Source organism: Lissotriton helveticus, chromosome 10, assembly GCF_964261635.1.
Source record: "Lissotriton helveticus chromosome 10, aLisHel1.1, whole genome shotgun sequence".
NCBI lineage: Eukaryota > Metazoa > Chordata > Amphibia > Caudata > Salamandridae > Lissotriton > Lissotriton helveticus.
The window spans coordinates 285,428,792-285,442,793 of record NC_136071.1 but is presented as its reverse complement, the minus strand read 5'-3'; the positions used below and the strand labels follow the sequence as shown (position 1 = coordinate 285,442,793).

The 14,002-nt window shown below is 40.8% G+C and overlaps 1 protein-coding gene across 1 annotated transcript in view; it reads left to right on the top strand.

The window, feature by feature from the left end:
* VIPR1 (vasoactive intestinal peptide receptor 1) overlaps nt 1-14,002 on the top strand; it is an 851,558-nt gene that overhangs the window by 713,991 nt on the left and 123,565 nt on the right. Inside the window, exon 8 of the mRNA XM_078665320.1 lies at nt 8,311-8,371. Within this exon, the coding sequence (XP_078521446.1) occupies nt 8,311-8,371 (61 nt within the window). The remainder of the gene's footprint in view (nt 1-8,310; nt 8,372-14,002) is intronic.

Genomic DNA, 14,002 nt, shown 5'->3' with positions numbered 1-14,002 from the left:
TCACCTACTTCGCTCCCTATGGTAGGGTCATTGTGGATTAATGGCCAGTGCCTTTTTAAGATTCTGCGGAGGTTCGAGTGGTATCGGTTGTAGCCTGTTATTAGTCTGGGGGGTTGTCTCGCCTGGCTATGTGTAGCTGTTTCATTTACCACTGGGAATATTAGATCCTTTCTATTCTTGGTTTTACATTTCACGTCTGCTTTCCTGCATGTTTCTGGGGTGTATCCTCTTTGTTGGAGTCGCGAGAATAGATTTGTTTTGGCATTGGTAAGACCCTCAGAAGTCGAAATTCCATATGACTTGGAAAAGGGACTACAATTCCCAAGATGCCCAGCATCAATCTGGAGGCACGGCGGAAATAAGGCAAGTGAGGAGTCATTGCCACCTGATGAAAACGGAAGTTGGAAACGCGTAGTGGCATGTCATGGACTCTGAGCCTACTGCAGAGAATAAAAGACACGATTTAAAACGCTTCTGGGTGTTCGGCGTATTCTCATTGTTCATATGTAATCACAGGGTTGTGGTCACCCACCTGAAAGCCGAACCAGCAGTGAGCGCGCCTTTGGTGACCGGTTGTGAGGAACTAAATGTGTACAGGCAGCGCCCGGAGTCTTTCCACACTTGCGGAGCAGGCGGGGAGATACGAATCTCCTGTGGGACGCATCAAGCGTATTGAAGACAAAGGAAACCGGAGGGCTCCAACTTCAATCCCGCAAATACGAAGCTCGAAGCGAAGGACTACCACATGTCCGTATGAGAAAGAAACTCCGATGCGGCCCTTGATACAAATTGCTAGGAGGGCGCAGAAGTATTTTAAAAAAAGTCGAAATTCCATATGACTTGGAAAAGGGACTACAATTCCCAAGATGCCCAGCATCAATCTGGAGGCACGGCGGAAATAAGGCAAGTGAGGAGTCATTGCCACCTGATGAAAACGGAAGTTGGAAACGCGTAGTGGCATGTCATGGACTCTGAGCCTACTGCAGAGAATAAAAGACACGATTTAAAACGCTTCTGGGTGTTCGGCGTATTCTCATTGTTCATATGTAATCACAGGGTTGTGGTCACCCACCTGAAAGCCGAACCAGCAGTGAGCGCGCCTTTGGTGACCGGTTGTGAGGAACTAAATGTGTACAGGCAGCGCCCGGAGTCTTTCCACACTTGCGGAGCAGGCGGGGAGATACGAATCTCCTGTGGGACGCATCAAGCGTATTGAAGACAAAGGAAACCGGAGGGCTCCAACTTCAATCCCGCAAATACGAAGCTCGAAGCGAAGGACTACCACATGTCCGTATGAGAAAGAAACTCCGATGCGGCCCTTGATACAAATTGCTAGGAGGGCGCAGAAGTATTTTAAAAAAAGTCGAAATTCCATATGACTTGGAAAAGGGACTACAATTCCCAAGATGCCCAGCATCAATCTGGAGGCACGGCGGAAATAAGGCAAGTGAGGAGTCATTGCCACCTGATGAAAACGGAAGTTGGAAACGCGTAGTGGCATGTCATGGACTCTGAGCCTACTGCAGAGAATAAAAGACACGATTTAAAACGCTTCTGGGTGTTCGGCGTATTCTCATTGTTCATATATATATATATATATATATATATATATATATATATATATATGTATATAAAGGCTCTTTAGGAGCATGTTGCCGCTCGAGTGCGCCTTGTACGTTGGGTACTTATATAGTTAGGACCTAGTTTCCATAGGAAATCCGCAACATTCTATTGGGAATAACTTTGGCGCCGGTTAATGAATGCACGCGATTTTCTCAAAGAAGATGTCCCGTTACGCTCCGCTCTTTCCCTGAAAGTTTCGGGCGTATTCGGGGGCCGAGAAAAAAGGGGGGTCCCAAAACGTGTTTTCCCCATGGTTTTTTCCATAGGACGATTAGACACGGCTACAGCCCGAACGGCTGAAGGGAATTACACCAAACTTGGCAAAATGGTAGGGACTGGTACGCAGTATGGTCTTTTGTTTAAATGGTGTAAATCCCTCCAGTAGTTTTTGAGAAAATTGTATTTGAAAAAATGTATATATCTATAGGCATTGCACCGTAAGCTTACTGTACTCTGTACCTTCCTGAGTACGAGCTGCATGCTGATTGGCTGCCACTGTCTGTCAACACTCCAAAACAGAAATTGTTGGCAGCCATCTTGTGCCTCGGTAGACTGAGGCACAGGAAAGCAGAAAAACAAACGTGTAGAACTCAAAAAGGGGGCAGGGTAGAGGCACCCTGACCCCCAAAATCACGGGGTGCACGCACCGTACGCGTACGGTCCGCGTACGGTCCGCGTACGGTGCGCGTACGGTGCGCGTACTCCGCGATTTTTTTAAAAAAAAACAATATTTTTTTTGGGCCAGGGGGGTCCTTGTGGGACACCCTGAGCAGTGCTAGGGGGTCAGGGTGCTTCTACCCTGCCCCCTTTGCGTGTTTTCCACCTTTGTTTCACTGCTTTCTTGTGCCTTGGTTCTACCGAGGCACAATATGGCTGCCAACACTTCCTGGTTTGGAGTGTTGACAGACAGTGGCAGCCAATCAGCATGCCTTTCACAGGAAAGCAGCATGCTCATTGGCTGTCAACACTTCTAATCAGGAAGTGTTGGCATTCATCTTGTGCTAGGTAGACCGAGGCACAAGAAAGCAGAAAAACAAACATGTAGAAGAAAAAAGGGGCAGGGTAGAAGCACTCTGACCCCCTAGGCCGGCTCAGGAGGTCCCACAAGGACCCCCAAGGCCAAAAATGTTTTTTTTTAAAAACCCGGTATGTTTATTTGAAAATTACCCTCAAGGGGGACCAAATCGCGGGGGCATAGTGATTAAGAAGTGTGGGGCGTGCCCAATCCCCCCACACTGCCCCGGGGACCGCCGCCCTCCGGGGCAAAGCAAAGCAGCTCCCTGGCGCATACTGGAGGCTCCTGGTGGGTTAGTTACCCCCCAGGGACCCCCAGTATGCAAGGGGAATTAGTTCCCCCTCTGCAAACACGCCCGGGTGCTGCTTTGCAGAGAGGTGTAAAAAAAGGGTGTGGTCTCATTACACCTCTCTGCAATGCAGCCCACTGGCTTATACTGGAGGCTCCTGTTGGGCTAGTTGCCCCCCAGGGACCCCCAGTATGCAAGGGGAATTAGTTCCTCCTCTGCAAACGCGCCAGGGGTTGCGCTGCAGAGTGTTGTAAAAAGGGGGCGTGCCCTTTGAACACCTGCCTGCAAAAATGTAGTAAATCAGTATAAAAAAATAACAATTAATACATTTAAAAATTGTCATTTAAAAAACCCTCGAAATTAAATGAAAAAACCATAGGTTTCAGGCCTTATATAGTTAGGAATTAGCATTTAAAAAACCTTGCAAATTCACTGAAAAAACCATAGGTTTCAGGCCTTTTATAGTTAGGAATTAGCATTTAAAAAACCTTGCAAATTCACTGAAAAAGCCATAGGTTTCAGGCCTTATATAGTTAGGAATTAGCATTTAAAAAACCTTGCAAATTCACTGAAAAAACCATAGGTTTCAGGCCTTATATAGTTAGGAATTAGCATTTCAAAAACCTTTGAAATTCACTGAAAAATACATAGGTTTCAGGCCTTATATAGTTAGAAATTAGCATTTAAAAAACCTTTGAAATTCACTCAAAAAACTATAAGTTTTAGGGGTGTTATAGTTAGCTGGATATTTCACTCATACAAAACCATTGAAATTGCTCCTATATAGTTAGTCGTACTAACTATATTTCGCGCACCCGCAATCCACTGCTGATGATGTCACATATTAGATCATTCATGACATGGTCAGTGACAACACTGATGGCATCTCAAATGACATCACTGATGACATCACTGATGACATCATCCACGTTACAATCACATACACCTTTTCATACACTAATAAAATCTTTCATCACTCTTTGTAAAATACAGAGTATCATATTTGAATCCATTGTCACAGCAATATAAGTATCTAAAAACCCACTCAGTGATTCATAGATGTATACACACATCTAATCACTTACCTGTAGATTCACTCATACATGCTGTTAATGAACAATAGAACACTATCAAACATACTTATACACCTATATCAACATTACACACCAGCACACATCCTATTCATATATGAAGTCATCCTACTCACGTATGCAAACAATGGATCATACTTACATATTTACTTAGCTACACACTTATACAAACACCACTTCATCTATTCATTTAGATAGTAAGTCATACTTAGTGAATTATAAAATCACTATTACAAGTATACAGTTATCCATACAGTCACTCACACAATCATTGAGTCTTATGTATACTTATTTACATACAACTGACACATACACTGCCTTTTATTTTTCTAGTTTGTTGGACATGTACCATTGAGAAATATATTTGCTCATCACCATACCCATAAAGATATTCACTCACCCAAACAACTGTTAGAGCATGTAGTTTTAACTTCATATATCTACTTAATCAACTATTCACACATCTTTGGGCAGTCACACCCCCCCCACCGAACGACACACACATTTACTCTCCCATACAAATACTCAGTTAACTAATCAATAACTAATATAGACTTTCACATAGCTAGTAACCAACTGGAGAACCAGTTTACACAACAACTGACAGTGATACAGATATTCACACAGTTTAATCACTATGCACTATATTTAGTGAAACACTATAAATTGGTAAAGCAAACAGTCAATTACACTGCTACTAAATCCTCCATCCAAATATTTATTTTTATATATCCACTCATTCTTCAATGCAAATTGCTATATATATATAATGCATTTTTAAATAACGAAGCAAACCACATTCACTGGATGATGTCATCAGTGATGTCATCAGTGATGTCATTTGAGATGTCATCAGTGATGTCACTGACCATGTCATGAATGATGTAATATGTGACATCATCAGCAGTGGATTGCGGGTGCGCGAAATATAGTTAGTACAACTAACTATATAGGAGCAATTTCAATGGTTTTGTATGAGTGAAATGTCCAGCTAACTATAACACCCCTAAAACTTAGTTTTTTGAGTGAATTTCAAAGGTTTTTTAAATGCTAATTCCTAACTATATAAGGCCTGAAACCCATGGTTTTTCAGTAAATATATATATATATTTTAATATGCTTTTATTTAAAACGAACTGCACAGAGCTCACTATGAGTATGAACTATTTTCCAATGGGGACTCGAGGTCCCATAATGCAAAGTACTAGACAAATGCACTGCGCATGCACCACTGAGGGGATTTGCATATAATAATGAGACATTGGAATCATCTGTGTTTGCTCGCAAGCTGCCCATGAAGAAAAGGCTGTGTCCTTGAAACGCGTTGGCGAGAACTTGCCTCAAATGTAGATGCCGGTTCCTTAAGAATAAAAGCCTGTTGGTATAAGCTGCTGGGAGTGCTTTCTTTAAAAGCTTTTGGGCATTTGGACACAATTAACTCTCACGGCTGCTCTGCCGTGTAAGAACTCACCGTTTCCATCAAAGGAGAAAGGAGAGGCTACGCGGTGCTGGAACTTTGCCTGAAGCCGCGGCTAGTCCAGCAGTGATGGCCACTACAACTGGCAAGGCATTTGGGGGCCCACTGGAGGGTGTTTAATATGCTTTTATTTAAAACGAACTGCACAGAGCTCACTATGAGTATGAACTATTTTCCAATGGGGACTCGAGGTCCCATAATGCAAAGTACTAGACAAATGCACTGCGCATGCACCACTGAGGGGATTTGCATATAATAATGAGACATTGGAATCATCTGTGTTTGCTCGCAAGCTGCCCATGAAGAAAAGGCTGTGTCCTTGAAACGCGTCGGCGAGAACTTGCCTCAAATGTAGACGCCGGTTCCTTAAGAATAAAAGCCTGTTGGTATAAGCTGCTGGGAGTGCGTTCTTTAAAAGCTTTCGGGCATTTGGACAACAATTAACTCTCACGGTTGCCCTGCCATGTAAGAACGCAACGTTTCCATCAAAGGAGAAAGGAGAGGCTACGCGGCGCTGGAACTTTGCCTGAAGCCGCGGCTAGTCCAGCAGTGATGGACACTACAACGGGCAAGGCATTTGGGGGCCCACTGTAGGGTGTTTAATATGATTTTATTTAAAACGAACTGCACAGAGCTCACTATGACTATGAACTATTTTCCAATGGGGACTCCAGGTCCCATAATGGAAAGTACTAGACAAATGCACTGCGCATGCACCACTGACGGGATTTGCATATAATAATGACATTGCAATCATCTGTGTTTGCTCGCAAGCTGCCCATGAAGAAAAGGCTGTGTCCTTGAAACGCGTCGGCGAGAACTTGTCTCAAATGTAAATGCCGGTTCCTTAAGAATAAAAGCCTGTTGGTATAAGCTGCTGGGAGTGCGTTCTTTAAAAGCTTTCGGGCATTTGGACAACAATATATATATATATATATAGATATATAGATATATAGATATATATATTTTTTAAAGGAAAGACAATTACTCAATATACATAATTACTATTCATCAAAATAAATAGTTATCAATTAATAAATATATGATGTTCATTATTTAATTAATTAACTTCCCACCTTACACCCTTGTCAACCTAGAAGCTGGCACATAACATAATAAAAAGTAACCATTCCATAATATAAATTTTTTAAATCAATTAAATGATTCATTAAAAATTGTTAATTCATTTTTGGTTAATTCTTTTGTATCTAACTACTCAGGCTATACCCCAACAAAGAACCCCCAAACTAAAATATAAGTAAAATTAATAAGTATCCATAATCAACATATTTAAAAATCAATGAATAAATGAATTTACTAAACATTATTATTAGGTCATTAATTATTACTTAATTAACTTTCCACCCCTTAACCCTAGCAACCTAGCATCCCACAATCAAAATATAAGTAACATAAATTATTGTTACATATTTTAGATAATTCAAAATCAATGAGTTAATTAATTGACAATAAATAAGAAATTGTTTATTAATTATTACTTAATCTGCATCACTCTCTAGATGCCTACAAACCTCAAATATTATAAAACAAATACAAATTAGTATTGCATAATTTACATAAGAAATGTCAATCAAATAGTTAAATAAAAGTAAATAAATAATTCATAATTATGTATTACCTAATTAGCTTCTCGCCCTTTCCCCCTACAAAGCCAACGCCCGCTACAACACCATAAACTACTATAGCTATAGAGGAGACAGGTCGGGGATTCCCTCCTTGGACGTCACCTACCCAGTCGGTCTTTAGCCAGACTTCCTTTCATCTCACCTGTCGTCTCTTCCCGCATCCTCCCTCTATTTATGTCTCTCCTTCTTTCCTCTCTCAATGTACTGAGATTGAACTATTTTGTCTGATGCCCGAAGGAGCTACCTGGTTTAGCTATAGGGGAGATGGGCCATGGACTCCCTCCTTGGTCGTCACCTACCCAGTCGGCCTTTAGACAGATTTCGTTTTGTCTCTCCTTCCCCTATCCTCCCTTTTTCACCTTCCCTGTCCTCTCCCCTCTACGCTCCATTTATTTTGCCCGCCATGTTCCTTAAATGTTTCCCATTGATACCTAGCTATTTGGCCAAAGCCTGGTGGAGCTACCTGATAGCTATAGAAGAGATGGGTTTTGGGACTTCCCCCTCGACCGTCACCTACCCAGCCGGACTTTGGGCTGACTTTCCTTCGTCTTTCTGCCGTATCTCCTCCCACCCCTTTGCCCTTACCCCCTTACCCCCTTCCCATCTACACTTCACTTATCTCGTTTGCTATGCTCTTGTAATGGTTTGTCTAGTAACTGATGTAAATTGGAACGGATGTAAACTTGTAATTTTGTGGAACCTCATGTAAAGCGCTCTGATACTTCTGGGTCTAGCCAGCGCTATATAAAACTCTTAAAATAAATAAATAAATAAAAATGTATCTTAAAATTGCAAGCTATTTATTTTAAAAATCAATAATTTTTATATGAACAATAGTAACACATAAAATTAATATTTCAACTAATACAGATTCAAATAATTAAAAAGCAATATTTGTAACCATTATATTATTGAAAACAATATTATAAACATTGATATTATTTAAAAGGAAATGACTTACCTCAATAAATGATGTTCTAGTCAATGATATTTTGTGCATCATGATATTTCATTTCCATTATGTCTGTCTCTGGAGATTTCTAACTTGAGATTTTGTCCAAAAGCGTATTGTGGGGGTAACAGTATGATGCATTTGATACCATAATAATGTACTGCAGATGTCGTTGGTAATTAAACTCACTATTTCTTTTTGCATTTAATGATAACAGGTGCACCAACAGTATTTATCTCAGCTTGGACAATCACAAGAATTTACTTTGATAATAACGGGTAAGAATATGAATTCTTTTTACAGTTTTTAATGCTTCATAGAAATAATACTTGTTATGCAAAATACATTAAGTACAATCCTACTCTTAATCTTAATTGCTAAACATACCAGATCCACTCAAAGCATAATGTGGAAAGAAGATCCATACCCTCTGTAAAACAAATATATATCTATATTTTAATTTCACTTGTTGAACTACTTCTTTTTGCCCACTATATGGTTTGAGGCCTGCTATGCTTTTTGTTAATATGACATATTTCTGCATCTTCAGCCCTATTGTGACAGGTCCAACCTGAATCATACCATTTGACTCACCCTGAATGAGATTTAAATATACACTCTTAACATATCATAAGATAACGATGAATGTGCTGACATCTTGCAGAGTTTGAACCACAGTTTGTATTAGTGGGTGACTGAAACAGAATACGTTACTGTGGGAAATTAAGTGATTGGTTGAGGGGGGTGAAAGCCCCACTCAGGCGACAACTACAATCCTTGTCAGGGTGAACCACAAAAGTTAATTAAATTAACCTGTACTCAACCGTCTAATAGCTTTCTACAGAAGCAGTCAGACTTAATTCAGTGACAATGTGTAAAGAACTTATGTAGCACACAAGTAGTACTAAAGGGAAAACATAACACAAGAAAAATTGCAAACAAATCTAGAAACATAGAGTACATTTGAATAAATAAAATGATTTCAGAACTACAAAAATCCAATCAGTGGAGCCTGAGATATTTGCTTTTAAATGTTTAAGTGAAAATAGCGCCTAACAGCACAAAGAGTCACTCACGGTGATATGATCAAGCTAGACCGGGGAAGTCACATATTCAGTCTGACTACAATGGACTGTGGGTTGGAGGGGCCAGGTAAGTCTGCTGAAGAGTTACCTTCAAAATCTAGTGCGAGGAATTCTGTTCACATTGGAAGAGGCCTTGAGGAGCAGGCTGAGGGTCATGGACGGATGCCCCAGTAGTGCAATGAGCAGGATGGGCATTGCGGATGGTCATTGTAGCAGCAAGGAAAGCTTGTTGGGTATCGCAAATGGTCGTTGTGGTAGCTTTTCTTTGGTGGTCATCATGATCCATTGTTGCTTAAGCACAAAGTACAGGTCTTGTGTTCCTGGTCACTACAGACAGTTATTGGTGTGAAGAGCTGGTTTCACTGGAACTTCACATTTGAGGTTGCTACCGGTCACATAGCCTTGGAGCGAATGACCACGGTCGCAGTCAGGAGGAGACCAAACTTCAGAATTTTCACTTTTATTTCAGGAGGAGCACACCCTGATGTCAGCCAAGGGTTCAGGACCTGGGGATATACCTCAGATGATCAGGGACTGCCTTCAGTTGAGGGGAGCAGGGGTCAAGAGGTTCCAGTTGCAGCAGGTCAGGTGGGTAGTTGCAATGAGCCCTCTGAAGCTTGTTGTGTCCATGTAGCTCACACAGAAGGTCAACCAACTTACCCTTGGAGTCACTCTGGTTAGCTTGGATGATGGCAAGAGTTCAGAGTTCCTTCTAAGGCTGCAAGGCAGTCCATCATGCTACAGAGCAATCCTCTGGCAGCTAGGCAGTCCTTCTTCTGTAACTTCCACAGGTACAGGAATGTTCTGATGAATGGCTCTGGAGGTCCAATATTTATACCTGGTGCTAGTTTGTTTAGGGAGACTCCTTGTCCTCCCCCCACATCTAGTTCTGGAAAATTCTTCCTTTTCCTCTGTCAAGGATCCAAACTGTCTAGGGTTACAAAAGACAGGACAGGTCTGGTGGCATGTTCCTTTGTGTGTGCAGGAGGCAAAGCCCTGTGTGTAAGTGGGGCTGTGTACAGCCTGTCCCTAGTCATCCTCCCAGGATGGCCCATCCTGTCCACACCTAAACCCCTGTGTGCTATGGTCTAGAAGCAATTCAGAAACCTCAACAGCTGAGCCATTCACAGTCATGTGACCCAGGACATTGGCAGAAGGCACAAATGATTGGGACGAAAAAAGGCCTTTCAGCAAACATCTTTGGGAGCGTTTCACTACCAGGCCATGTAATACTTAAGTTCACATCCTACTTTTTAAATACAATGCACCTGCCCTATGAGCCTTTAGAACCTAATTCAGGACTGACTTATAATTATTAAAAGGGATGTTTTAGGCCTGGTAAAGGTTTTATTTTGCCAGGTCAAAATAGCAGTTTAAAACTGCACTACAGGTTGCAGTGGCAGGGCTGGGACATGTTTTAAAATACTACTTTAGTGTCTTTCACAATGTGTACTCGAGGCCCATTAGTAGCATTTAATTTACAGGCCCTTGAGTACATGTAGTAACATTTACCTTGGAATTACAAATACATTAAATGTGCCAATAATTATAGGCCAATTTTACAATGTCTGAAGGAGAGAGCACAAGCACTTTAGTACTGGTTGGCAGTGGTAAAGTGCACAGAGTCCTAAAGCCCAGCAAAACAGAACGGGTCAAGGCAAAACGTTTGGGGGAATACCACACCAAGGGTGTCGGGTCTAACAGTTACTGTAACAGATTTTAAATGTAATGTGGCGGCTTAAGGAGCCACATTAACTTACCAAGGAATTTTAATCTGCAGACAATAGTGAAATTAATCGAAATGTATAACTTGGTTCATATGGTGATTGCAACCTGTTTAGTTTTCATAGCATGAGGGCAGGTTGGGTTGATAGCTACAAAGTTGATGCACATTTATTGTTCGACTATGGGTGGGCTATTGTACTAAATTTGCACTTTTTATTTGGGAGTAAGTTGAATAGGACAGTTGCTTACCTGCACATGCAGAAATTCTATTTCATTTATGGTGACATGTCCTTAGGGAATTCTGGCAGTTCCAGTATAAAGGCTTTCCTTGTTAAGCGGAAAAAAATGGGTAATGAGTAATTAAAGTACAAGCTCCTCTAGCAGAAAGGTATTAATCACTTTTGTAGTGGAATCTTGTCAGTAAAGATTTATCACTGGAACCTTTTTCTTGAAGGATCTACTAGAGGACTGGCTAGTTATTTTTCAAATTATATCAATGATATATTTATTCCCTTTGGAGAGAAAACCGTAGTTCGTGTTAAGACTTTTTCATTTTAGGAAGTTTGACATTCTTTTTCAGAAAAAGTAGGAATGCAATGGTAGAAACACATAAATAATTGACCATTTATCCTTTACTCAAAGCATACGAGATTTTTCATAAAAAACTACGGCACTCATTTTTACTTTGTTTCATTATTGCAAATCTGACAGGGTAACGAATATTCACTGGAAACCTCAGGAGGAGCCACATTCAATTTGCCAGACCAGCCAGTCAATACATTTTAATGCAAAATCGTTCTTATCATGTTTTATTTTGGGATATTTTAATAGTAAATGGGTACAATTGATCCATTGGTTTTAAAGTGAGATTGTTACAATTAGATTTCTGGAAAGAAAGAAAGAAAGAAAGAAAGAAAGAAAGAAAGAAAGAAAGAAAGAAAGAAAGAAAGAAAGAAAGAAAGAAAGAAAGAAAGAAAGAGAACACATCTATAGAAGGTTACAGACAAATTAGAATTATGGTGCCATTGTATCAAATGGTTTCAAATGTTTGTCCTGATGGATGCACACCTGAACATTTAGGTGAGAACTGAAACAGTTTTTGACCTAATAATATAAATATCACAGAACAAGACTGACTCCTCACTTATACTGCAACAAAATTGTTCAACGTACCACACAGCCACCTTACCCTTTCTGAAGTAGTGCAACATTTCACTATGTGCATGTACTGATATGAAATATTTGATTTCTGGATCTTGTATGCATTACACATAATACAATGTGAATGTAGTTTGGACTTCTTTCAGTATTTGACTTTGCGTCTTCATTATTGGGGTCTGATATATCTATGTATCTACTAACAGCAAGCAATCTGATTAAGTTAAAAGAATAAAAAAGAAATATTTTGCACACCAGGATAACAACAAATGTTATTGCCCATTCCTGGTACTAATTATGAGTTTTGCTAGCCATTCCAGAACCTTAACTACTGACCTCTGGGACCGTTAATTTATAAAAATAGACGTGAAGTTCCCTATAATTCAGTGAGTATTGTGACTAGGGACTGTCCTGACCAGGGACTGTAAATATGAGAGGCTCGCCTTAATCAGGTCCCCCATGGTACCATTTTGTAATACAAAGTTATTTTGAAGGAAAATATATTTATTGTAAATGCAAATGTTTTATTTACTTATGAACATATTTATTTATTTAATGTTTTATAAAGTGTGGACAAGACCCAGTCGATGGCATAATACACTTTACAACAGTGCTATTTCATACAAACAGTAAATATATTGCAGAACAGTAAGCAATGGCAATCCGGATGGATCAGTTCAGTACACTGCCTAACTCACTGGGGCCTTTTACAGTTCAAAGAGGCACTGAAACAAAAGGGTTTACAGCATTCCTAAAATGATTATTGAAATTGGCATTGGAATGGATGTCCACACCGTAGGTACATATTTGAGAAGGAATATTTTAGTGGTTTTGACCTCTTATAGGCTGATATTTCAAGAAAAAGGGTGTCCAATTCTCTGAAGGTGGCATTACGGCTTAAGATGGCTACTTTCTGTAAAGATAGGTGATGATGGCTCAAATAAATGATGCCATCTGGAAGACTTCTGTCTATCATCCTAAGAGGGCACATTGGCATCCATATTTGTTTTGAAACGACACCTCTGGCATTCACAAACAATAAAATGTGTCATACGCGTCTGGCCGCCCAGCCCAAAGTCTTTGCAGCCAACTTTAGGTCTGATTACAATGTCCGGCAGACAACAACCAACCGATTGTCGGATGCAATCTGCCGAACATCTGCCATTGCGGTCCGCTCTTGGTATTACGATGTGGCGGGCGGAGGCATCGGGTAGAGGGACGTCTGCTGTTCTCTTGACGGGCTCAAGGAGCCCATGAGAGCATTGGAAACACTCATAATCCCATAATGACGGCGGAGCCAAACTCAGCTCTGCAGTCGGGATTATGATGTCACTTTCCAGCAGCCTTTCCATGTCGGCCTTTCTGACATGGAAAGGCTGCTGGACAGTGACTTTTGTGGCCACTAGCAGGGCCCTCTTCCCCCTGGCCCTCCACTATAGGTCCCCCTAAACATCCCTGCCCCGTTTGGCAGGCACCACATGGTGCCTGCCACACGTTACAGGGATGTTTAAAAACATCCACTTTTCAATGGCAGCTTGTGCGGCGGGCCTTTCCCCCGCCGCACCAGCTGCCATTAAAAAATTGATGGTTACCAAATAGTGTGGTCAGAACTGCCGACCTATGGTTAGGCAGTTTCCAATCTGCAACAGTGTCGGGCGGACGCAAGTCTGCCCTACATTGTAATCAGGTCCATATGATGAGCATACCTCTTTAAATCCACCTAATGCATACTAATTAGTCAGTCATCAGTGGCACAACACGAAATGTAATGGAGAAAAGATGATGTACATTAGAAGGTCTCTATCACTCTGTTTTGTGGCTGAAATAAGTACAAGAACATGTTTGAAAATTTTGATGAGTACATCAGATTTTCCTGCCCAATGAAATTGTGTTACTTTAAAAAAATCTAAACAAAAAAAGTCCTGTGTGGCCAAGGAACTG